The 26480-nt window shown below is 35.6% G+C and overlaps 1 protein-coding gene across 1 annotated transcript in view; it reads right to left on the reverse strand.

Annotated features, from left to right (window-relative positions):
* LOC107096384 (acid-sensing ion channel 2-like) overlaps positions 1-26480 on the reverse strand; it is a 153490-nt gene that overhangs the window by 3511 nt on the left and 123499 nt on the right. The window contains 7 exon segments of the mRNA XM_015393003.1: positions 700-768; positions 2597-2676; positions 4798-4821; positions 4824-4870; positions 6669-6822; positions 14289-14345; positions 14658-14808. Coding sequence (XP_015248489.1) covers positions 700-768; positions 2597-2676; positions 4798-4821; positions 4824-4870; positions 6669-6822; positions 14289-14345; positions 14658-14808 — 582 coding nt within the window.

The following is a 26480-nucleotide window of genomic DNA, read 5'->3' on the forward strand; positions in this document are numbered from 1 at the left end:
ATAAAACAAGTAAAGAAGCACAATGGAGCTCCTGAACCAAAACTATGTTGGTTCAGTGTTCACAAACTACTTTACATCGTCTGGAATTTTTGGGGTTTTTTATTTATATATATTTTTATAAACAAAAAAATCCAAATTAATATTTTGTTTTACTAAATTATCATTTAATACATTTCTATTCATCATAATTTTTTTGTTTTGTATTATTTGAATTACTAATGTGAATTTATTATTTTCTGTAATTTGGGTATGCAAACTTAACTGTACGCTATGAATTGGAGATTAAAAACTAAACAGATTCTGTAATCTAATCTAATCTAATCTAATCTAATCTAATGTCTCAGTTTGAAATTTTCCCCACCCACTCCTTATCTTCTGCTCAGGGAAATAGAAAACACAATGAATATGGTTCTATCTTGTTGAATTGCCATATTTGACATTTATTTTCTTTAAAAACGCCTTTATTAATTAATACATATTCTCAATCTTTATGATTGATTTATTCTTTTCGGAATCTAAAGATCTAGAGATATATATTTTAAAGTTGCATTGCATGTAAGTTCAATAGAAAATGAAATGTTAGTATCTGAATACTTTTCCTACTATTTTATAGTTTAGGGAAAACAGAAAAGAGCAAAGTTTGAAAAGTTAAAGGAAGAAAATTACAGATAATATGTTAAAGAACTTTTTAGTTTTTACCACTTCCTCTGCATGGCTCTCATCTTCTTCCTCTCTGTTCAGTAACTCAAGCAATTTCTCTTTCACCACCTGTAGATCAGAAAGTAAAGCAAAGTTTTCATTGTATTTGAAGAAAAAAAACCTCTTAAATAGTTATCCTGTTATTACTAAGTGCAGAGAGAGATTTGACGGCGGACAAGATAAACATGGAAGATAGGAACAACACATTAAAACATGACTCGGCTTAAAAGCTCTTATGGTAGCTTTGAACATGTGGAGCATTTGAGCTTGGTGGTTTGAAGGTTCTGAATACCAATGACTCAATTATGCCAACAGAATAAAAGCAAAAAAGGATAAAACAATCTTCAATATTACTTTCTCTCTGAATTTCTGATGCCTTAAAAAAATGAAGACCATTATGTGCTTATCAGAAAAAAAATGTGCTGCTGAAAGCAACAGAAGAGCTTTAAAAAGGAAGCATTCAGTTGAGAAAAGGTAATGGACATTTTAAATCCAGGGCCCTTTGTCTCAGGCAGCTCTGAGGTACGTTCAGATTTTATCTGCTTTCAGTGTGAGGGACACCGAGTCTTCCTTTATGATTGGTGCTTTAGCTCTTGACAGAACAAAGAAGATGAATAAAAAAGTTCCTACAAAAGCTCCAGCTGTGTTTATATCTAAGCAACGCTTTTTTAAAAATCTTTACAACATTGCAAAATATACTTTCTTTTGTTCAGTAAACATTGATGCCAACATCATACTGATAGAAACTTTAAGCCAAACTGGATTTCTGAAGGTTCCTGCAGTGGAAAAGATTTTAACAGCAGCTTTAGGGCTGCTGAGAAAGATATTAACATTAGACAGGAGGTTGAGGAGCTGACAAGAAAGAGTTAACCATCCAGCTCAGAGGATTTTAAAATTTTAAAGCATTATTGCAGATTTTATTTTACCTAAAAGAAAAGGGAGGTTAAACAGCAGCTTTAAACCTTCTGTTTAGTGGTTTGGGGTTTCATGGTGACTGACGAAACGTTCTGAGACTTCTTCTTTCTTTCCAAAATTTATACTTATATTAAAATGAATATTGAAGTCAAGACCTTCCTCCTGGATTTTATAAATCTAATGATCTGCTTCTAATTTCTAGAGTCCTGAATAGTTAATATTTGTAGTTAAAATGATGTTTGAGTGTATAAAAAAATTTTTAGTTAGGGATTTTATTTAATACTGGAGGGAAGCTTTCCAAACCTAACCTGCTTAAATGTAAAATTAATATCCCCTGAATATATTAATTGTTTTACCACCTGCCAATAATTTTTACCAACTTCTCTTAGTAGGGTTATTTTCTGTAGAGACAAGCCTTTTTAAGGCTGAACTTTGAGTAGATCAATGTAAAAACCTAAGACTAAATGGCGATCTTCCAGTGGCATTACTGCAGCATATCCCAGACTTCAAGCAAAAAATTAGGACATTCCTTCCTTCCTTTCCTTCCTGCCTGCCTTTCACTTTAAAACAAATAGAACATAATACACAGTTTTGAATTTTTTATCTTCATCTCAAAAGTAATAAACATACTCAAAAGTTTTTTTTACAGTTTATTACAATGTAAGTTTTTCTTTTGTCCTTTGCATTTATTAATGCACAGATTTCAACCTTGAAATTTTGCCATAGATGCTTTTCCTTTAATTTGTGGATAATGGATTTTCACTGTGAAATAACAATTTCAAAAGCCTTCAAAAATCCACTAACATCCTCCTCAGACAAATTAACAATGGCTTTTTTTCTGCATTCATAGACATAATATCTCTGGTTCATGTGCATTACTTTATAAAGATTAACTCTAGAAATTATTTAGTATTTCTTTCTAGAAAAAAAAAAAACAGTGAAAAAGCATGAATAGAATCATAAAAACTGGAATGCCACTGACCTCATAAGCATAGTCAAAAAGTTCTAAGACAGTGAGGATACTGGCTCCAATGAACAATCCCATCTGTCCACCAATATCCCCTGTAGAAAGATGCACAATAAAAGAAGAAAATGGACGAATGAAGGGACATTTTATCCTGAATGATCTTTATTTTACCAGCCAACATCAAAACGCTTCTAAAGTGCTCGAAGCACACATACCCAGATTGCAACAACATTGCAACAAATGGAAAATTATACATTTATTATTTTTATTTTTTTCAGATTGAGCTTGAATTTGTTCTCTATGGATCTTTATGCAGGTGTGCCACCAGCGTGCCTGAGCAAATCCACTGAGTTCACTGAGGACTACTGTGAACAACATCAGATGTGATACATCAATATTAAACTTTTTATAAACCTGGGATAATAGCAATTAAGATGGGCTATTAAAATAATCAGACAACAATAGCAGTGTTCATGAGTTTATTTTTAAAAATAAGTGATTTGGCCCAAAATAAGAAAATGTGTTGTTCATCAGATGTGTTGTATGTTATGTGAGGGTTTTTGTTTTTAAAAATATAAATATTGTATTCATATTTTGCAAAATGATATTTTGCTTGTGATATTATATGCATTTCTGTAATGCATTGTCTATAATATATCTAATTACACACTTTTTTTTAGTATTTCTACTAACATTAATCATAATAGAATAAGCGTTCCATAATTAATATAGATTAAAAAAAAGAAACTCAATAAATGTCTCGACTATGAGGAAATCTGACTTAACTTTTATCTATTTTTCATATCTGTCCATCTCACTTCTCCAATGGTTGTCCAAATGTTCCACTTTAGAAGCTTTCCAGATGCTGTTTTGATATGATTAGCTAGAGTAAATCTTTCACAATCAGCACTGGATGCTTGAAATGTAGCACAAATACCAACAAGCTGCAAGATTTCTTTCTTCTCACAAGTTTTTCTGCAGCCACAGTATCTGAGAATATGCTGACTGAACCCTAATTAAATTTTTTTGCTCATCTTTTGGCCTACTGGAATCATGGCAAAAAAAAAAAAAAAAAAGTCTCACTGACATGGAGCATGACACTGCGCAGTAAACAGATGTGTCTTCAGCTATGTGCATGTTGGATAGCAGGGCTGTTAGAAACCGGTGAGTTTGATTGTTCTAGACTGATAAATATTTGGGCTGCCATATATTCTTCTTTCTGTTGAATTATTTCTTTATGAACCTGTAGAGCTCTTTGATGCGCTGAATAAGGACATTTGCTGAACTTTTTTTTTTTTTAAATGATGCTGATTTTTAATTAAACATACTCATCCAAGTGCAACTCTTGTATTAATTTTACTATAAACCTAATTGGAAAGTGATATTTTTAACTGGGATTGAAGAGTAGATTTTTTTTGCCAGAACAGGCTGAGGTAATTTGTGATACGTTGAGACGCTATAAAAGCCCAAAATGAAAATAAATAAAAATTGAACGTATTCTACATTAGTTTGTTTTTTAATATATTTAATATAGTATGGCAATAAAAAAATAACTGATCTTGATTTCTCTGTATCATGAAATGAAATTCGGGGGAAAAACAGTCACTTCTGGTATTTTCATTGTTGGTATGTCAGTTGAAGAATTAATGAATGATTTATGAATTGATTCAAAGTGGTACAGAAAAAAAACTTTACAAATCCAATTGATTTACAGTTTGTGTTGGATTTTATTTTATGTGCATAGATTTTCTGTGAGAGCAGTGACCTGAAATTGAAGTGAAGAGCACAGCTTAGAGGGAACATTGCGTGCCACTAAAATTTTTGAGGATGTTGCCCTATAGTAACAGAAATCTTTAGTTGTACTTATTGTGTTTATTTTAGCTGTTGTTTCATGGCTGTGAAGCCTTCACTGCTCAAATGTAGATTCTGTAAGGTTTTTCCTAATCACATTATATAGAATACTGATACCATCTGCACCTGATCTATTCTTCATCTAGCTTGTTCTACATTTAAATTGTTCCCTTAATTCATTCACACATTGGGAATATTTTAACGGATATATCTAGTCACTTTATCTAAAAACAGTGCATTTTTTTCACAAGAGGGAATGATGACTTTCTGTTTTTTTAATATCTTACAACCTTGTCTTCTCTCGAGGCAATATTTCCTGTTTTTGATAAGTCTGAATTGAATGAAAGTCAATCAGGCAGACATACCCAGCAGCCCTGCTACCTCATAGTCTCGTAGTTCAAAGCTTCAAAGAACACATCCAGAACCAAGATGTTGTCTCTGCAAAAGGGGAAAAATATAAGGTTTACTTGTAATGAATCCCAATTTATGTCATTAGGTGGCAGGACAAACAATAATAAACAGTTTTCCTCTGTCTGAGAAAATGTCCATGTAGCAAATGCTTAGTTTATAGCAGACAGTAAAATCCCCCCTTATGCAGAATCTTATGTATGTTGCAGAACTCTAATTAGAACAACTTAAAACCTTATTTTACACATCTTTTCAGGTCCCATTTAACTTATTCTCAATTTCCATCTCACATAAATACATGTTAAGATGTTTATGCAACTTTTTTCTTTAGCAAAAAATAAATTCAGGAATTTGTGCAGTGCATTTCTATTCAGCCCTTTTTATACCTATTGCATATATATAAGCAAAATACCACCTATAGGTGGGCTACATATACAGACAGGACAGAGTTCTGCTGGAGGAGCTATTTCTCACCACTGCCTGCATGCACCCTTGGTGAGAGGGATTGCTGCAAAGCTTGTAATTTGAACTGTAGAAATACAGCTGTTCTGGAAGGCATCAGAGGTAAACAAACAAGCTCATGGAGACCAAGGAAAACAACAGACAGGTAAGGTATGAAGTTGTGGATGTAGGTTAGAAAAAGAAATGATCCCAAGCTTTAGCTATTTGACAGATCACTGTTCAATCCACCCTCCCAAAATGCAGAGCATACAGTAGATACAGTATGTGAAGCTGCAGGGCTTGTCCATCTAAACAGACAGTCCCAGCAAGGAGACCATTTATCAGATAAATAAAAAGACATGCATGATAGCTCTGGAGAAGCTAACAGGATCCGAGGCTTAGAAGTGATGATCTGTTTACAGAGCAACTGTTAGTCATGCACTGCATACTGTAAATCTGACATTTTGATTGTAAGATAGGTGAGGCTAAACAAAAGAAAGTGCTGAAAGAAAACCTGCCAGAGGCTGCAAAGAGCTATTTTTGGAGCAAAGGTTCACCTTCCAGCAAAATATAAATGCCCAACATACAGTCAGAACTGCAATTCCTATTTATATGTGTAAATCAAAGTATACCAGGTTATAATGGCTTAGTGGAAGTCAGGACCTAAATCACATTAAGAATTCATGAAAGCACCTAAAAAGGGATTTTCAATAACTCTCCATTCAGTTTTACTTATATTGCAAGAGTAAAACTGGTTGGTCTAGATATAGAAAACTAGTCAGAAAACTCCAAAGGACTGTAGCTGTAAAACAGTGAAAGGTGGATCTACAAAATACTGACCAAGGGTGAATAATTAGAAACACACCACATTATCTAGATGCTGATTTATGAAAAAAAAAAAAAACATGTTATCCTATTTTATTCAATACACAAAAAGGAATCACTAATGTTAGGTGTAAAACAAAACACATGTAAATTCATTAATATTTGTGGTTTTAGTGTGTGATATGTATGAGCACTTTTGCATGATGCTGAAGTTTGGCTCAGTTTTGGTCTCAGTGCAGCTCATCAGATGATCTGATGAACGGAATAATATGGTTAACAGCAGGTAATCTGAGCTGTTTTGGATAAATTACTGGTAGTATCTCCCATGTTCATTAAGGTTGATTACTGTAAAAGCATATATCACAATACAAAAGTGTCTTTTTTTTGTATTTTTCAAAATATATTTGTAATATTTCAAATAGATTTTATAAAGAAATGATTATTAAACTAAAGGCAAAAAGAGCCAAAATGTGTTACTTGCTAATACATTTCATAAGAACACCACTAACACCAAAGACAAGTTTTACTGCAGACATAAAGATATAAAAATAAACCAACTCACGAGATGTACTTCTCTGACTTGTTGAACTTCTTCTGCAGGTAGCGCGCTGAGGTCTTGCTGGGGATTTTGACCATGGATAGCTCCTTGTTGTAGCGGGTCATGTTGCACGGCGTCCTGCACACGCAGCTGCTGCTCTCCAATGCTGACAATTTAGCTTTGGATAGAAATGGCAAAGGCGATGCAAAGGAGCGGAAATTTGGGTGGTGAAAAAAAAATGGATTGTGGATGGATGAGATGAAGTTGACATAGATTGGAACCATTTTAGACAAATATTCTTTAATAATCCACAGTATCGTAAATATTTTTGGACATATTCACATTGAAATGCAGTAAGTGTCTTAGTTTTATAGTATTATTAAATAGAATCTGAAGCTTCTTAGTCATTAATATTGCGCTGACACTGTGCAAATTTTATTAAGGCTATCTAGCCTCAAGACATTTAAAATATAAAGGTAAAAAGATCACTTTCTTATTAAAACGACCTTGGCCAAGGCTTAACAATAAAATAGAGCCAAAAGGAAAGTCGTTTGCAAATCAAACAATAGACACATTAATTTCCTATTATGTGAGAAGATCAGTCGTCAGCTGGGACCATACAGGCAACATGACATGAATGTGACATTTTTATATCAGATTTTATTTAAGGAAGATATGAGGTAGTCATGAGATGTATTAAGAGACTTTCTAAACCAAAATAAAAATGTTAATTGTATCTGTGATAATGTGTAGTCTGTGATAATTAACAGAGAACCAAATTATTTGGCTTTATGTCACACAAATTACACCTAATTATGATATCATACTCCTCATAATGATGTCAACTCAAGCATCCAAAAAAAAGCCAAATTGGTCAAAGTGCTACACATAATAAATTACTAAAGTAACAAAATAAGCCAAATTACCACAACAAACTCACAGAACAAAACCGATCTTTAAAAAAACAAAGCTGCTCACAGAAAAGGCTCCATCATATTAATTCTGCGGTCTCTAGGAGACCGAGCTGTACTTTAAAAGTAAAGATCAGATTAGTTTGGTGCCAAGCTATTAAAACTATATACAATAGAAACAGGAAGCAGGTGAAAGTTTTGCAGTAATAAGGTTGATGTGCCCTTTGCTTCTTGACAGAAGGCGAGCTGTTATGTACAGTACAGGCTGCAGAAACATTAGCTTCGCCTGATTAACACCAACAGACAAGAAGCTGCATTAACCCAAGCGAGATATAATAAATGGATGGATTACTATCTTAAACTGGTCAGAAGTCATGTAGGCGTTTATTTTAATGAGCTGACAGTTGGAAGAAAAGCTGCCTTGACAACAACACTAATTTGTGTGTTACATTTAAAAGTGTTGTTAAAAATAACCCTGATGTTCCTGGCAGATGGGTCACAACATCAGTCTAGTTATTGATAGAATAATTAGCATGGATTTAATCTAACTGTAATTAATCATGTTTTTATTTTCATATGTTGCCTTTTATTTTCCCTCTTGACAAAGACAATACTGAGCTTTGTTAGCCTGTCATGAATCAAGATGTACTTTTCAGCACTAGTATTACATTTCTATGGAAACTTTGAAGCGCCTGCTGTACTTTAGCGCTATTTTTTCTTTACAAAAGTGATAACCATGAATAAAATATCAGTTTCAGACTAAAGTAGCTTTTCTCAGCCTCTGCCTGTACATGTTCCATGCCTCAGAAAGCCAAGTGAATCTGACATTTTGCTTTTGTATTCCACCTGAATTCAAAGGTCACGCATAACAAAATACAACACTAAGACGGAAATAGAGCAAACACGACTGCTCAACACTGCCCCATTTTACACAGCGGCTCAGGTCATGTAAATGTTTGCTCCACAGAAGCTCTAATGACAGCCCAAGTCATAGTCCGCATCACAGAAGGAAAGAAGGTAAAGCTGCGAACACAAACATGCACTCGAGCAGCTGCAGTTGAAACAGCCTTCACCCTGACAGGAACACATTTCTGCCACAGAAAGATGTATTCAGGGATCTGCTTTGGTATATTGAGGGGAAAAAAACACTTTTAGGATAGTTATGTGCAACACCTTTAAGCCTACAATAGGAGAAGTCTCCAACAGGATGGATGGTAATGTTAAGGGATATAAGCTTTTTTTCATTTGGCTGGGTCAAAAATCTTCTCTGGTCCAAGGAAGTAAAAAAAAAAAAAAAAACATTTTAAAGTTGGAGTTTTTCACATTGTTTAAAAAGGCTACATAAACCAATCATCACTGAAACAGTTCTCCATTTCAGTTTTAAGAAATCATCTGATTTCAGATTTTTCGAGAAATCCATTGGCTCTTCTTTGAATGAAAAATAAAATGGGTTAATGCTTTCAAGGCTGCACCTCACTCAAGTAGCTCTGTGGCAGACCTGCAGATCACAGAGCAAAAGATTCCCCCCTATGGTGTGATAATAGCTGCCAGGCCATGCAGAAATGTAGGAGAGAGAGAATGTATTACCGCTTCACAGTGGTAGCTTATTTTTTATTCAAATGTGACGTTATTGGATTTATCGGAGCACCACTCTATGCACAAAAAGGATGGATTCTTTGTCCGAGCTTCAAAACCTTTGTTCACTTTCTTTACATATTATCTCTTACTACAAATTGCTATCACACATTAGCTCCTCATAGAATATTATATTTAGCAGACGTATTTCACAGCTATTTAGTAACATTGCCTAGTAAAAATATAAATAATAATTAAAACACCTTCAGTGGAAAAGTATAAATAATAAAGAAGGTTTATTGCAACATTAAAACGGCGTTGTTAAAAGTAATATTACAGAAGTGAGATGTTAGAAGGCAGCGATGCAACAAAAAGCAAAACAAAGATTTGTTTGTTAAGTGAAACAGTTACACAAGCAGGGAAATCTAATCAAACTTTGATGCATGCATTTTGCTCTGGAAAGTGTATCAAATCTGCAGTTGGAGTTTGAGTAAGGATTTATTTGCATTCTATGATCCAAGTTGAACTGATCCTGTGTGTTTTTGTTTGGGGATTGTGAAAGCATTTTAGTTTCCAGAAAATGAAGCCAACTGCAGGAAAATACAGCAGAACCGTCCGCTTCCCTGCACAGTGCAGTGTAACTTCCCTGATTCAGAGGAATTCTGTCACATTATGTTCTACCAAATGTCCTTACAGTGTGCGAGTTTACAGCTTTGATGCAAGTTGCTTTATGTTATTCCACTTTTTTTTTTTTTTTATGTGTCTAGTTTTGTAGAAATAATTAAGCCTTTGATCGGGAATGTAGCATGAGCACAGACAACGTTGTGTGGCTGCTCAGGTCTTTTGACATGTAGTTGAAGTTGATGGGGTTAGAAAACATTAAGGAACACATTTGAAACAAGTTTTTATATATTTTCTTTCTGTACCTGAAAAGTTAAACAGAAGAAATGCGGATTCTGTGGGCTTTGGTTATTGAAGTAAATAAATCAGTGTTACTGAACTTTTAAGGCTTACATTCTATAATTAATTGCATATGAAACATAAATATGTGACTTCATAGTGATAGAGAGCAGTGATGTTTTAACTATGAGTTCATTGTTATTACAATACAATCTTGTACAATTCCAAGACTTTAATGGCAATATTAAAAGGTAACATTATGTTTTTCTCTTGCATATCACAGTGATTTTCAGAGAAGAAATATTCACAATAGTCCATATATTAGTACTGTAATTCAGGCAATTATTGCTATAGTAGTTATTGCCCTAATAATGCACTTTTTTAATGTTGACAGTTAAATTTTTAATTCATATTTGTTATATGTGACAAAATATTTTTTCTATTTGAATTATATTAATTTATTTTCATTTAGACATTAAGTTTGTCTATGTTTATACTCATGATAAAAAAAAAAAAATCTGTATTGTTATAACAACAATCAAACCCCTTGTAGAAACTGCTGACAAGCTTTGATCATTTATCTTTGGTGATGACGTCCAAAGTCTTTGAGGTTAGATGACCTCTTTGCCATCAACCTAATTTCTAGCTCCCTGCACTGATTCTCCAATAGAATTTGGTCTGCCAATCCAAAAGGAATATATCACTTTCTGTCAAAGGAAACATGCTGATAAGACTGAAAGGTGACTTTGAAATTATATTTGATGATATAATTTAGTGCAACTAATCATTTAACTTCAAGTGTTGAGAAGTGAAGTAAATTGTTTATGTTGCTTCACTACGAGGCTGCAAACTTACTGTGATAAATATTTCTATCAAAAGCAACTTTATCTTTTTTATTTCTATTAACCCAGGTCTAGATAGACATCAGGTACTATGGAGTCCATGTTCAATAGTCAACACCCTTTGCTGTAGTCTGCCCCATCTGTTTTTCTTGACAGTGACATATTTGCATCCAAATGGAATTTCTGCTGCTCAGGCTCAATATAAAGCTCAAGTATGGAGCTAATTATGTTATCAAAGCAACAATGTTGTGACAACACATGCCAGGAAACAATCACAGCTTTACAATTGTTTCCAAACAGGGATCTCATTTAAGAACACTGACATCACAGGTGTTGCTGGTAGTCTCTCTCTTTTTCATTTGGGACTAGCTGTGTATACCTCACAGAGTCTCTGCAGCCTATTTTACTGAATAACCAAACAATGCACAAGAAAAAAAAGCATTTGTTAAAGAAATCCAAACATAGCCGTGTCAATCAATGCCAATAAAATAAGCTGGGGGAGTAGCTCTGTAACAGTAACAACCAGTATTGGTTGTAGAGATTCATTGCAGACTTCTGATACCAGTAATTTAAAAATGCCACGATCAGGACCCCAAGTAGTAGAATGCTTCAAAAAGGTTTAACTTAGGCAGTCTGTCTTTATGATGTTTTTTTTAATGATCTTTTTCTTTTATTGGTGCACCGTTACACAGTGAAGACATTACATTCGATCAGATTTGTCTATTTATGAGCTTATTAACATAAACATTTTTGATGTTTCCATCCATCCATTTTCCATCACGCTTATCCCAAGCGGGGTCGCGAGGGGTGCTGGTGCCTATTTCCAGCTGTCTACAGGCGAGAGGAAGAGTACACCCTGGACAGATCGCCAGTCCATCGCAGTGCAAGAGATGGACTATTTAGAATGCAGTATTTTTAATACTGCATTAAGTTTTTGCACATACAATAGCTGTGGCTCACTACGATACAGCCATGATGTTTTCTGGCAATCATTTTACCATAAAACTAACAATATAAAGTAGATTTGAGCAGAATTTTATGGATCCAAGCTTCAAATCAGTAGTTGAGAGTCCATGGCAAAAAATAGGCTTTTCAGGTTCGCAGCCTGCTGCTTTCCCTGCTCAGCACTGGTAGACATTAACAGTGGCGAGTTTTATTTAGAGTATAAGTAGATTCCGTAATGCCACATCAAAATTATGAACCATCTGTATAAGGACTTGTTTTTATGTCTAATCTCTTTGACCTGTAATACTTTTTGGGTTAGGAAATGTATTGTATTATCCCTTTACTTCTATAGTAGTCATTTTAAGAGCAGTAAAATAAAACATCTATTGAAAATCCATAAAATTACCTCACTTACATGGAGCATTAATATAACATAAGACCTTTTTCCAGAAAGACAGAAAAAGCATAAAATCCAACATTATAGCACTGAGGTTGTAAATGTGACAGAGTATGGGCACTTTCCCACCATAATGTAAAAGCCAATAAACATAGAAACACACAGTTTGATTCTACTGTCAATCCTCATGAGGATTTTTTTCATAGCTCACTTTTTTAAATGGTTCACAGAAATTTCCTTTGACTCATTCCAGGAATTATAAGAACAGAATGAGTAGACGCATCCACACAGCTACACGTTCCTTTAACTAGGGTTCTTTTTATAGATGTAAAACTTAGCATCTAAATATGTAACACCTAAAAGTTCCATCTTTGTACAGTTCGAAAGATGAAACTGTACAAAGTATGTTATTTATGGAAAACAAGGTAATTACTTTCCCTCCTATGTGTTTCATGTCTTTTTTAATACAGACAATGCTGACTGAGAGCTTCGTCTAATAATCTAACCCTTTTTTTTTGTTTTTTACCCAAAATAAATGTTGGTGTTAATAACTTATTCATAAAGCTAAAATGGCTCTGATTTAAATATAACAATAACGAAATGGATTGGTGGGTTTACAGAGAAGTTGCATCAAGCAAAAGACCAAAGATTTAATTAGATATTTTGCAATATTACTAGTTACCTTTTTTTTCTCATTAAAATAAAAAAAAAACGAAGAAAGATACTATTATTAAGAACATCCCCAAAGAGATTTGATCAGGCTGGAAATAATACTATGGCAAAATATGTAAATCTGTTGATATGTAAACAATGCTGTTCTGGTTGTGTTATTTCCACCTGAATTATGTGTTAAAAAAAAAAAAAAAGTAAAAAAATAAAAAAATGTAATACCTTTATCATCCCACAATGGGGAAACTCACTCTCCGCATTTGACCCATCCCAATGGGGAGCAGTGGGGTTCCATTGTGTGGCACCCAGGGAGCAATGTAGGGTTAAGGTTCTTGCTCAGAAACCAAGAGTGCAGGCTGTGGGGATCCCAGATACTTGCAACCTTCTCAGAGCACAAGCTCACTACTCTAACCACCAAGCTAACTCTCACCATAACATGCTCCAATACACTATTCATTAGGCAGCTTTATTTTGTATTACTTTTTGCCAGTTCTTATCTCTTTTGTTTAATTTTGGAGATCTTTAAAAATCTGCGGATTTAAAGAACAACATTTGTGCTGTTGATAACATCTGTCAAAGCTCAGATTTAGCTTAAGAGTTTTAAGATAAGAATGATTTATTTCACTTTTACTTTACATTTTAAAAGTCATTTAATTGTCGACACCCTACTTTATAAAGAGACCTTTAGACCCATTATTGCAGTAACATTTCTGTTTTTATATTTTGACCATTTCTAATTCTTTGTCCAGTTTCCCCAAAAATGAAATTAGGAAAAAAAATGTATAGATGCTAAGTGCACCGAGTCTGGTTTTATATGTGTATTTTTTACCTGTTAATAGATAATAAAATCCAACTCAAATGTGATCGGAACTTCTACACACTGGTTCATTTCTTATCAGTTCAGCTTCATAAAATATAAGGAAGAAAAAAATTATATATAGACATATTTCCAACACCTACTTCAACACCTACTGCATTGCAGGCAGTGAGATGTATTATAAATATTATCTCTCTGACCATCCATACATTAAATTGAACCAGTCCCTGATGTCTCTGCTCCTGTTTAAACTTGAGTGCTTCAGATAAAAGTGGGAAGTCTTAAAGGAACATTTGAACTTAACTTCAGCTGGTACATGTGGAATTGGCAAATATATGCTAAAACCTCTGCACTTTGTTATTCCCCAGTTTGATAAGAATGCAGAACGAACTGAATGTACTAAAATCCCATGGGTAGCCTTTAGCTGTTCTCTGATTGCACCTTTAACTTTATCTTGCCTTAAAGTTCACCTCTAACACAGACCCAGCCTATTAACTGACAGATGCTTTAATCCTGCATAAACCAAGAGTGCTGTACGTGTTTCCTCTTGACTTATATCGATGAGTGTGTGTGTCCAGGCTGACATACCCAAGGCAGGCTCAGCACAGTCTTTGTACTGCTCCGGGGTGCAGTAGGAGGCATCACCTGGGGAAAGAAAAAGTAATGTATACAGAAGTACTGAATCAATACTGGGGCCTTAAGATGAAGTTATTGAAAACATAAACTAAAAGTAAACAGGGATGAATGAGACTTTCTGTGAGAATCAACCTACTTCCACCTCCCAGGAACACCTTGTACTTCTAGGGCCTTTTAAAATGGCAACATCTAATCCAGTATTGATTTATCATATCAATATGATGCTGGTAAATCTCCTACAAAATGCTGCAACCTTGCTGAAACTCTTGTTGATGAATGCTCGTTCAATACATCATCATATATCCCAAGAGGGATACTCACCGGGCATGTGAACCATCCTGCAGTTACAGTTCTCCACAATGTAGCGGGTTTCGCAGTCAATTCTGCAGGCCGTTACACTATAGACCTGAAAGAAGCCCGACTCCAGAGCTTTGGATTCACACTCTCCCCACGGGGGAGGCAGGTAGGTCAGCTAAGGGGAAAAGACAAGTAGTCGCTTAGTGAACCTTCCTGTTCAACTGCAAAATCATTACAACAAGATTTCAGATCAATTTGGCATTATCTGAAAAAGTTATTTCCTCCTTGTTTAACCACTAAATCAATGTGATCAACAATATGTTTGAAAAGCTGAGTTCAATTTCCTCAGTCAAAGTCAGGCTTTACTACTGCACAAACTAAGCATGAAGAAGTAGATTTAAGAGAATTTTTCTGACAGTATGAAGTGGGTAAGTGCTCAAAATGCAACATATATCACAATAAGCAACAGTCAATACAAATAAGATATCAGACAACATATCTCAACAAAACTAAAGAGAACACCAAGATAACGTTGTGTGATGAACTGAAGCTGCTTTAGAACCTGGATAACTTTCCACAATTGGACGAATCCTGAAGGAGAATGTCTAACCATTAGTTTGTGATCTTTAACTCAAGAGAACGTGGGTTGTGCAGGACAACAACCACTCAAGGGCTCCAAAACACTCAAAACTGTAGCTTAGAAATCTGGCATTACCTTATGCAGGTCAGTGATTCAGTTTATTTATATAGTTACCAATTCACAGCATGTCATCTCAAGGCACTTTACAGAGACAATTCAACCAGATCAGATTTTTCTATCTAAGGAAAACCAGCTGATTGCATCGACTCATTAACTCTACAGCAATCCATCACACCAAGCATGCTTGCAGCAACAGTGGAGAGGAAAACTCTCTTATAACAGGAAGAAACCACCAGCAGAACCAGGCTCAATAGTGCTCAAACACCTTCCAATCTGGCTCATTTAAAACAATTCCACAAAAAATTGACCTATATTTTCTCCGCAGTAATGCAAAAAACTCATTAGCAGTTTTCGTTAGGAATCTTTCCAGTATAACCAGTTAATAGGATCAGCGACCATTTTTTTATTATATTTTTTATAATTCAAGACATTTTTATATTATCCTTATCTGAATTAGTCCATCAGTTTGGTGCATTGATTGGTTAAACACTTTCTGACAGTATTAATAAAAACAAAAAACAAATTAACGCTATAAGTATTAATGTATACTAAATATTACACTGGAGCTGCAATATATGAAAATAATGCTCTGTTTCTTTTAAAGAGAGCCCCCTGCAGAATTCCAATAGACACAAACAAACAGTCATAAAACCTCAGTCTTAATGGGATGTTGTATTTCCAAGGTCAGTATCCGGCAGTCCAGTTTGGTAAAAAAAAAAAAAAAAAAAAAACAATAGTTGCAGTCAGTTGAAAAGCTTAAGTCAACGGAGGCAGATGATTTTGGCGTTGATGGCCGGCTTGATTGCTCATTTCATTCACCCGTCTAGTTCTGTCATGTTTCTCATCACCTACTTATCTGATCCACCTGTTCCTGCCTCTATTCAAACTCATTGGTGTCAGCCACCAGTGCCAGGTTATTCTGGAGACTTTGGTATAGAGAGTTTTCGGGCTACTATAGTGTTCTGTTTGCCTGACCCTGACCTGTTTCTGTATTCTGACTTTCTAGCCCAGCCCCTTCTGATCTATTTGCCTGACCTGTCTTCAGACTCCTGTTGGATTCTTCTGTGGACTGAACCCAGATCTGCCTCTTGACTTTACCCTGTGGATTATCCTGCTTCTTTCGTCTGCTCGGAACTGATCTCCTGTCAGTGTTGCAGCCTTCTAGGTCCCTGCATCTGGAACTCTCTGGCCGCGCCCGCTGCGTCTTGTCAGCGGACCGGCTGGAATCATCCTTGTTCTTGGGGCATGGACTGAACTCTCAAACCAGGTTAGTGACTTGTGCGTTCATTATCATCCTCCGTCAGATTATTGTGGTCCTTAACCTGTATTTCTCTCCTAGGCATTCCTGTAGCATTCCGCTGCCTCTGCATATCCCGCTTGTAAAAATAAACGCTTTAAAGTTATTTCCCTGTCTGTCTAGCCTGAATTCTGGGTCCTACTTTCCGACCCTTGACAGGTGAACACAGAATTATAACAAACAGAAACTATAATGGACTTTGAGAAGACCAACTCTTTTGTTCTTACATCTATTTGACAATGCAGAATTTAAGAAGATATTTGGAAAATGTGTAAAGTATCAGAAACCATGGTGCATTTGAGCAAAAGAACAGACATGTAGGAATTTGATGGAAATGCTGAGATCCCAAAAAATTACTAATAGTATAAACAAAATGAGAAAAGCAGCAGTGTCCCAAGGTTCCAATTTCATAATATGCAACGATTTGTGTAAATTGAGATACAGCCAGTCTGTATTGGGCAAGTAAAATACCATGCTATCAGTCGATACTGTAAATGGGATTATTTATGATAGCTCCAGGAAAGAAACTCTTAACAGGTTGGCTGTCAGACCTTTCAGATGTTTTTTCGGGATATTAGAGAGTTAAGAAACAGGGTTTTACAATTTAGTTTAATCCAAATGTATAACCTGCAACAGAGTGTTGAGCCAATAAGGAAGGAACTTATTTTCATGTCTTACCTTGATATGGTGGATTCTATATTACGTTTGATTAAACATGATCAACTGTGCACACCTTAATGGCTTTCAAGAAGCTGGAAAAAGAAGTTAAAGAAATAACCTAACAGACCAAAAAAAAAACAGTCAGGAGCTTTGTGAAGTACAAACTGTCAGTAATACTATTAGCTCTCTAAAACTAAATCTGTAGTCCTCGAATTCCAACTATTACCTGGAAGCAGAAAAGTCCAAGAACCAAGTTGACACAGCAGAGAACAATTCAAGAGTAAGCCAGAGTCTGTCAAAAAAATCCCTCAACAGACAGTGGGGAAAGCACATACAAATGCTCCTGTGGTTGTAAAGGCTGGGACAACAGATGAGAAAAGAGGGACACTGAGCTGAGCAGCATGGAGCCCCATCTGCTACAACACAGGCACCGAGGTCCAACCCTGCTCTGTATCCATCACCCTCTGTTCCCATCTTCACTCGCTGTCATCTCATTGGATCCCAAGTGAGTCAGTTAGCTCTGCCAAAAGATCTTTTTGTTGGGAAGGGTGGAACAAATTGAGCATTTTGCCAGATTTAGCTTGGCCCGACTCTGTTTGTTTGTAATGACAGAATTTGAAGCCTAGGCTTCCTTTCCAGGTGATCTTGTTTCTCTGATGGGAGATATTATTTTAGCACCACAAGAGTGGAACACTAAAGTCCAGACTAATCCAATCACAATTCATGTGGCTAGAGGCCTTCAGTCATTTAGATGCAGCTTGTTTCTTATAGTAATTAAATATCCTTCTTCAAAGCTAAAAGCAAGACCAAACCACATACTGACATTCAACAGCTATTATTAGGTCAGACACTTAAGAAATTTGCTCTTTGGCAATCCTTAACCTTTACAATCACCTTCATATCTTACCTAATGTTCCCTCCTGGCCTAATCAGTCAGATATAGATGATCTGAGATCTGATTAATTCTCTGTAATCAGATAATCTAAGGTGCTCAATATCACTTTCACTGTGTTTAGACCTGTGGACCTGATTGTGGCGTTATCTAATAAAAACCAAGGCCTGTTGGCAACTGAATGTGTTATTAATCATTGCTCTATTCCCCTGTTATACCAGTGGAAGACATTTTATTAGGCCATACAGCTCTGCCAACACGGGATGTTGCTAAAAAGTGGATAACAGCATGAGTTACAATGAGGTCATCCCATTAGTGCTGCCTGGGTGAGATGAAATGCAAATTCTGGACAATGGGTTCGAGCAAAACCACCCTTATGTGTTATTGTTGTATTTGTGAGCACAGCGCTAACCAGCCCTGAGTGTCCCTGGAAAATAAAGAGGTTTTGTTCATGTAAAAAATGACTTCCATTGCTACAGGAACATTATGCCCTTTCAGTTTCATTTAAAAACCCACAGCACATTTTCAATCCATAGAGCCTAAATTTAAAATGGCTGTGTGAGGGCTCTTCTCTCTGTGCAGGACCGGAGTTTCATGCTGGAGGCTCACTTGATTAAAGCTACTTTGATGTAGGTCTAATTCTGTTAAATCTGTTAATTTAATCTCTTTGTTAAACTTTTTTTTTTTAAAGGCGGACTGACTGCTATCTTTTACAAAGATTCAATAATCACTATTTCATTCAAAGATGTGCCACAAGGCCATTTTTCAGATTTTTGCCCTTGATATGTTCTCGATCATCAGTCAAGATTTGTTGTAGAGATTCATTTCAAAGACACTCAGGTTGAAGGTAGAGGACAAAGGTGCAAACTTCCAGAAGCATGTTGTTTCCAAGACATCTGATCTAAAGTGTGGCTCTGCATTAATTAACAGGAGCGTGATTTGCCTTCATGCAGGCTTTTAAAGAAAGGCAGGATTTTCACAGGAGGCTACAGAGAATGGCTTGTCTACGCCCTGTCAGTCACAGAACAGGGCTGAAAGACAAAGAGAGACCCTGAGAGGCTCATTACCCAAAAGGCCTGCCCACTGTTGGACATGTCTGCTCTCAAACTGTTTATCACTTCAACACACTGAGCTCTGATGTGGGAAGGTCACATTACAGCTGCATTGAAGAAATGTCGAAAAATGTAGCCGCTGAAATATCTCACTTATTCTCAGGAAGGCTTAGTCATTCAGTTTAGCTTGACTGACTTTAAAGGACAAGGGTGAAATGTCTATGTCCTTTTTCTGATTGGCACTTTGTGAGGTTTGCATTTTGTGTGTGAGGGGGCACTACTGGGACTAGACTGGACTGGGACATCATGGCAAAGATTTCAAAATGAGCCTGATATTTTAGTCCAGGTTGATAAAACAAAATGACATAATTGCTGAAAATCTCTCATCTGTACATCCCTGATGTTATTTTCTAGTTTCACAATTTGCTCTTTTGGATTGTTGATGGAGGCCTCTGTAGTACAGAGAATTACTGTTCAAAAATTACACCTTAAGATGATTTAAGCTTTCTGACATGGTGTGTTTTCCTATTAGAGGTAGCCATTAGAAGACAGACACACTGTAGTTATACAGAGAAGGAAACAACAGTCATGGCACTTTGACATTCAAACATAAGCCAACTGATACTAATACCCCTTTTCCATTATATCCTTATCTACATGGGCCCAGTCTGCTCAACACTGTTTGATTCATTATCTATTTAGTACCATGTTAATGGGGCAGAATTGTTAATAGCAAAGCAGAGCCACAGACTGACCTGATGTGATTTGTAGAGAACAAACATCTCTTTAGACTGCTGCTTGGTTTAAGAGTCTGTTTGGATGTTAACTTAGGGCCTGATCTTTTAAAGGTTTGTTTGTATAAAAACAATGCAAACTTGCTATCATGTGGAAAGCTCATTTACAAAGCAGGTGCAAAAATATTTGCATGTGTAAAAGAAGTAGAACAGCTGGTGCAAACTTTTTATGCGTCTTCTTATATGTAGACACATTAAAATAATATTCATAATGTTTATCATTATTATTATTACCTCCCACTGCATAGGTAAGAAATTTGTTCTTGTCTGAACAAATGAAGTTGTGTCAACCCTATTTTTTCTACAATTCCTCTAGGTAACCTTAACTCTGCCAAAGATGATTCATCAGCTTTTTAAAGAAAACATTTTTTGTGGGTTTAACCAAACGATGATGCCAACTGGTTGGCGGATGTGCAAAGTGTATTAAAAACAATAAAACCAACATTTACTTTTTAATTGTTTCAAAGAGGTTATAGGAAAAGCTATATAATAAAACTCCAAACTTGGTGGAAATGTTCAGAAAGACTTAGGTTTAACAAAATGTTACCAACCAAAACTACCAGAAAGACAGAAAAAAGAACAGGTATGACTGGGATTGTCATTATCGATCTAAGTTAATTATTTATGGGAATGTCTTTGTGGTTTCACCCCAAAAATACAGATTAGTGTAAAGGTATAGTGGAGGATTTTCTCAATTCTTTAAAAAGACCCACACTCTCCATTAAAAAAAAAATGTAGATTCACATCTGTGTATCCACCTCCGAGAGGGAACACCTATTAAACAAATGCAAGAGCATACATAAGCCCATTTCTCCTTGTGTACGCTCTGTTTAAAAGTTGCTGTTTGCAGACTCAGCACCGGTAAGTGAAAATGGGGATGAGCACATAGGATGGCCTCACCTAAACATATCACCAGAACGATTCACAGTTTGCATGACCACTCATTTACCTTTACTGTAAATACATTCTTCAGAATAATGTTCAGGTATCCAAAGCTTAGAGCGTGCAATATGCGTCTCATTTTCAAGGTAAACATTCTGAAGCAGCAGTATGTCTGCTCAATTCAAATTTGAAATCAATGAGTAATCATTAAACCTTGGCAGCTGTGATGCTTTAATTTGCATATGCAGTCCATATAAGCTTTAAACAGAAAGATGCTGAAAGTGCTTCCTATAACTTAATGTATTCCTTTCACTTAATATATTCAGCTATATTTAGTTTCTGTATGGGGTTTCTCTAATGATGCATTCCCTTGCTTTTAAGTCTTCCCTTAACCATTAGTGTGAAAAAGCCATATTCCTTTCTATACTTTAGCATAATCTAATTTTAAAATCCTGAGCTTAGAACTGACTGATTAGTGAATATGACCCCTCATAAAACATATGTGAACACCTTGCACTAAAAGCCTTTTGCAATCCTTCTCAGAGCAGTAAATTTGGCTATCCTCTCTACATCTTTGCATAGCCATTAATAAAAATTCAGTTTAAACATGAGATGTCATAAGAACACACACAAACAGGAAAGATGCTGGTCTTTACTTAGTTTCATTGTGGCATCACAGATAATCTGAAAACAATCATTTGATCCAACCCATCTGGATGGGACACCATCTACAGTGACTCTCCACCTGCTCCCCAGCCTGCTGAGACAAAAACTTTGGTGTTGCCAAGGGCCCCTTCTGCAGCAGCCAGAAAACATTCATTTTTTCTAATTCATTTGGCAAAAACGTTTTGAACATTTTGTCTTTCAGTTTTTACTCAATTTCTTCTGTTTGATCTGAGGATTAAAATTAGAAATTACCAATGATATGAAATAATTTTTGTGTGAAAAGGAATTAAAAACTATTCTACGTGTTTTTTGTGAAATCATTTATGTCCACATATTTAATCCAAACAACTTAAGCCTTTAGAGCTTTTGTCTGACAGAGAAGCATATTGCCACAAGGAGGGTATGAGAACTATTTTTTTTTTTAAATATGTTCAAACACTTTCCAGTAACATTTTGAAAAACCTGCATACATTAAATCAAATAGTATGTGTTATGTGTTAAATCCTTTATTGTCCCACAATGGGGAAATTCACTCTCTGCTGTGGGGATCAAACCGGGTACTTGCAACCTTGTCAGAGTACAATCACAGAAAATGACAGAAATGTGCTTTATATTCCTATAGAGGAAACTGAGGTGGGCAAACAGTAAAGCATATTGGCAAATAAAAGCATGCAGTTGCATACATAAAACAGAAAAAAGTATGAATAACAAAATTAAACATATCTGGTTGGATTTTTTTCAGAAAAAAAAAATGTCTATATTGTTTCAAGAGTTTTAAAGAGATACAGTAAATACAAATAGCAGCCAAATTAGGTTTGGCTAAAATCAGATGAACAAAGCTCTACAGGGCAATAAATTGGTACTTTGTTTCTCAGACTTAAATTACATTTGGACTTTTTTTTTTTCTATATTTCAGTTTCTTTTAGGAACTGAATTTAGACCGTTTTAACACTTTATATGCAAAAGAAATTAGATAGTAACACTGAATGTTTATGTATAGCAAAAACAGTTCTGAGTTCGTCAAACTTCACTTTACAGTCCCCGCTGTATACAATGATTGAGGGATTTAGGGGGCAGGGCGAACATTCGAGCACAGTAAGCTTTTATGACCTATGAGAACAGCAACTTTTAAACAAAGCGTGCACAAAGAGAAATGGGCTCATGCATGCTTTCGCAAGGGTTTAATAGGCATTCCCTCTTGGGAGCAGGTCTGGGTTGTGCATGTGGATTTTTATTTTTTTTTTTAAGTGAAGAGGACTGGTCTTTTAAAACAAATGCGAAAATCCTCTACAGCATCTTTAAGATACAATCATAATAAAAGCAGATGGTAAAGCAAAGCAGTTAAGAGTTGAATCTAACATGATGTTGTTTGTATTCTAACGTAAGATTAAATTTAGAAAATTCAGATCTGAAAGAGCTCATTTCCTTAACTGTTTTCCTATGGAGCTAATTTACCATTACCTTCTCTATCTTAGTAAGCATTAATGAATTGGTGGTTCTGCTTTCCTTTTGTGTATCTGTCTTCTCTTCATGCTTTGATTAAATTGGATCTCTAAATTACCTTTGCAGTGAATTGGCTCTGTAGAATTATAATAATTTGAAAGACTAATCTGAAAGACTAGCTTTAGTAATTATATTTAAACATTTAGGTCTATTAAGAAAGATGGTTATCAGGGTAATAAACAACCATCAAACATTGCCTTTAAAGGTCTGACAAAAAAGCATGTGGCCATCAATATATCACTGGGTACGAACAGCAATACACTTTCTGCCAACTACAGTTAACAAAAAGGGGATTTATAAAAAAGAGAAAAAAGCTCAATGGGCACAAATTCACCAAATATATTTTTAGGACAATTGTGATTTTTTAATTTGCATTTTTGTTATTATTTGTCTGGGAAGATTCAAAGCTGCGATTTGAGAACAAGTATGAAAAACATGCTTTAAAAGGGACACAGACACAGCGATTTTGGACTGCATAGTTAACAATAACTAGTATACAAAGTCCACAGGGTCAGATACTTACAGCACAAAGAGGTAGGAGAATGTTGACAGGTCTTAAATAGGATTTTAGGAATTTTTAGACTGTTGTCCTGTGAATTTATGAAGGAGGACAAGATTCCGGACAACATGGATAAGATGAAGAACACTCAAGACTGTCAAAGTTAATACAGGTGGCCAAGGAAAATATAGGCATAAAGGAAAGCTTGGTGAACAAAATAAATTAATCTTTGAAGTGCTTGCGGAGATAAAAATTCTGTAAATTACGTCATTTTGACAGGTTTTACCATCATTAAAACATTTGTTTCTAAAAGAGAAAGGTATACTGTAGGGATAATGCATCTGACTTGCTTCAGCTTCAGCTTTGTTCTGTGGTTAGTTTGCACATTTATCACCAAACACATTGATCTTTTACAAAAATTTAAACAAATGAACATGGAACATTATAGCATCTGATAAATGTACCAAGGAAGAAATACACTTATTCTACTACTTATAACTTGGCAGATTTGTTTAATTTCAAAGCAATTTGCTAAAGGAAGTGGTGATGTTCCCATAAAAAAACATAATCACGTTTGCTTGTTACTAATTTCAATGTTGTGAGCTATGAGAATTTAGAATCACTACATCATCTGGGGGCTCATGCATAAAACAATGAATAGCTTTAGTACTGTACTACACTTGTTACTACACAACCTTGTCTTATACATCTTAACTTGCAGGAAATCAAACCCAGTCAGAAGAACCGCTTGAACATCCAGTGCCCGCACAGAAATTAACATGTTAAGTATGAGACATAGCCAGGGGGCTTCCTAATGCGTGTCAAAATAACCATATTAACAATGCTGTCAGGGCATCACAGAGAGACACTTCTCAAGGACATCTGTTACAGCCAACTAAAAACTTAAAAATCATACCCACAACAGACTTACAGTAAGACACCTGTTAAATATAGTCTATCCCCCCCATTTTTTTCTAAAATGTTTAAAGTTGAAAAGGAGTGGTCTAGATGCAGCAAAGAGTTCATAATGTTTAACAAATCAATATTAAGATGCGAATATGACCCCATCAATACATAAGCAAGTGAATAAAGCTACACTTGATGTTTAAAACAATTACAGTACTTTGCCCTAACATAAATGAATAAAAAAATAAAATACGGTATAATGAAGCCAGCTTTTACTCACTGAGTCCCTTTCCAGTCTGCTCTAAATGTCCCCATTATTTAGAATGGTTACAATTATTATATTATATTATTTATAAAGAAGTCTTAAGTTGAGCCAGCCAACAAGCCAATCGTGAGGCACCTTTATGCATCACAAATATGTGCCCAGCTTTGTAATTATAAAGCTTTCCATTTAAAAAAACGAAAATTGAAGCCATTTAAGAGCAGTTATAGCTTTAGAAAACAGCTTCTCAATTCAAACTATTTAAATTATGCTACTGGAAGTTCATATTTTTAGGAACGTATTGACGATATGTTGTATATCGGACCTACATACGGGTGTGGCTGTCATGGACTGCCTGGGGTAAATGTGAAAAACCAAAACTGTCAATCAGCACATTTGAAAAAACAGTTTCATAGAGGAGTAGTTAGATCTTGAACATGCACAGACCCAATGTTCCTTATTGTACCTCTTTGCGGCAGACATTTTAAACCATTTAAAAAAAACTACCCATCAACATGTTCTCCGGTAGTCCCAAGGCTACCATACTTGCACAATTATGCAAACCTTTCTGCAGCAAAAATCCCATCTTATTTGGAATTTATATACTGATTTTCCTGTTAGAATGAAAGTGCACCTTTCAGAAGCTGCTCAGATAATGCACATTTCCATACTGTACCTAAACTGAGGAATATTTACAGTTTACATTCGACTGAGGTTGTTTCCATTAATTCTTTAGGTGGTTTACGGTATTGCGGATGAGGATAAAAGTGATTCAGTGTCATTGTTTAGGTTTAAATCATAAAAACTAATCTTAAAAAGCATCAAATTTCATGGTCCTTTAGTTACATTTAAATGAACAGAGTTACCTTTTATTTCATCCGGTTAATAAGTGGGTAACTCCAGTTTTCCGTGATACATTGCACTGCAGGTTTTTTTGTTTTCTGTGAAAACATGCTTTATACACAAAGCCCCTGGACTTTGCCACACTTGTTAAAGACATACTTTTAGATTTACCTTGTCTAGAACCTGACCATGATAATAGTTTCAAATATAATTCTATTCTATTTTTTTGTTCTGAATTTGCAGAAATAAACCCAACAAAATTTGCTGATTTTGAACTTCACAATAGAATAGAGTAGAATAGTCAGCTTTATTACCAATTTCTGCAATACATACAGGACATATTGTGGAATTGAAACTCCAGCACTCTCAGCCACTGACAACACAAGTAGCAGCTAAAAAAAAGGGAAGAAAAAAAAAGAAAGAAAACATAAAAAATAAGATAACATTCTAGACATTTACTGAAAGTGCATTTTGCCAGAAAGTGCATGAGTGCACAGTAGTCCTTGAGAAGGTGTCCGTTTGGTGGAGAGGAATCAGGGCAGGTTAAGTGTGTGCATATGAGTGAGTATGTGTGAATGTGCGTGGGAGGTTTAGGTTCAGAGTTTGTGTGAGGGAGGGCAGCTGGAGGGATTAGGGGCAAAATAGGAAGGGATGTGGCTATACTGACAGCCTGGTAGAAGAAGCTGTCCCTCAGTCAACTGGTCATGGCCCCAAGACTGCGGATAAGGCTGAAGAGGCCGTGTGATGGGTTGTAGGGATCACCCACAATGCGGATGCCTTTCTGAGTGAGACGGGCTGAAGGGGCAGGAGAGAGGTGCCGTTGGAGGGACTTTCAGCAGGATGTTGTGTGGGGCCCATACCATACTGTGATACAGCTTGATATGGTGCTCT

This window comes from Cyprinodon variegatus, unplaced genomic scaffold (genome assembly GCF_000732505.1).
Source record: "Cyprinodon variegatus isolate N-32 unplaced genomic scaffold, C_variegatus-1.0 Scaffold620, whole genome shotgun sequence".
NCBI lineage: Eukaryota > Metazoa > Chordata > Actinopteri > Cyprinodontiformes > Cyprinodontidae > Cyprinodon > Cyprinodon variegatus.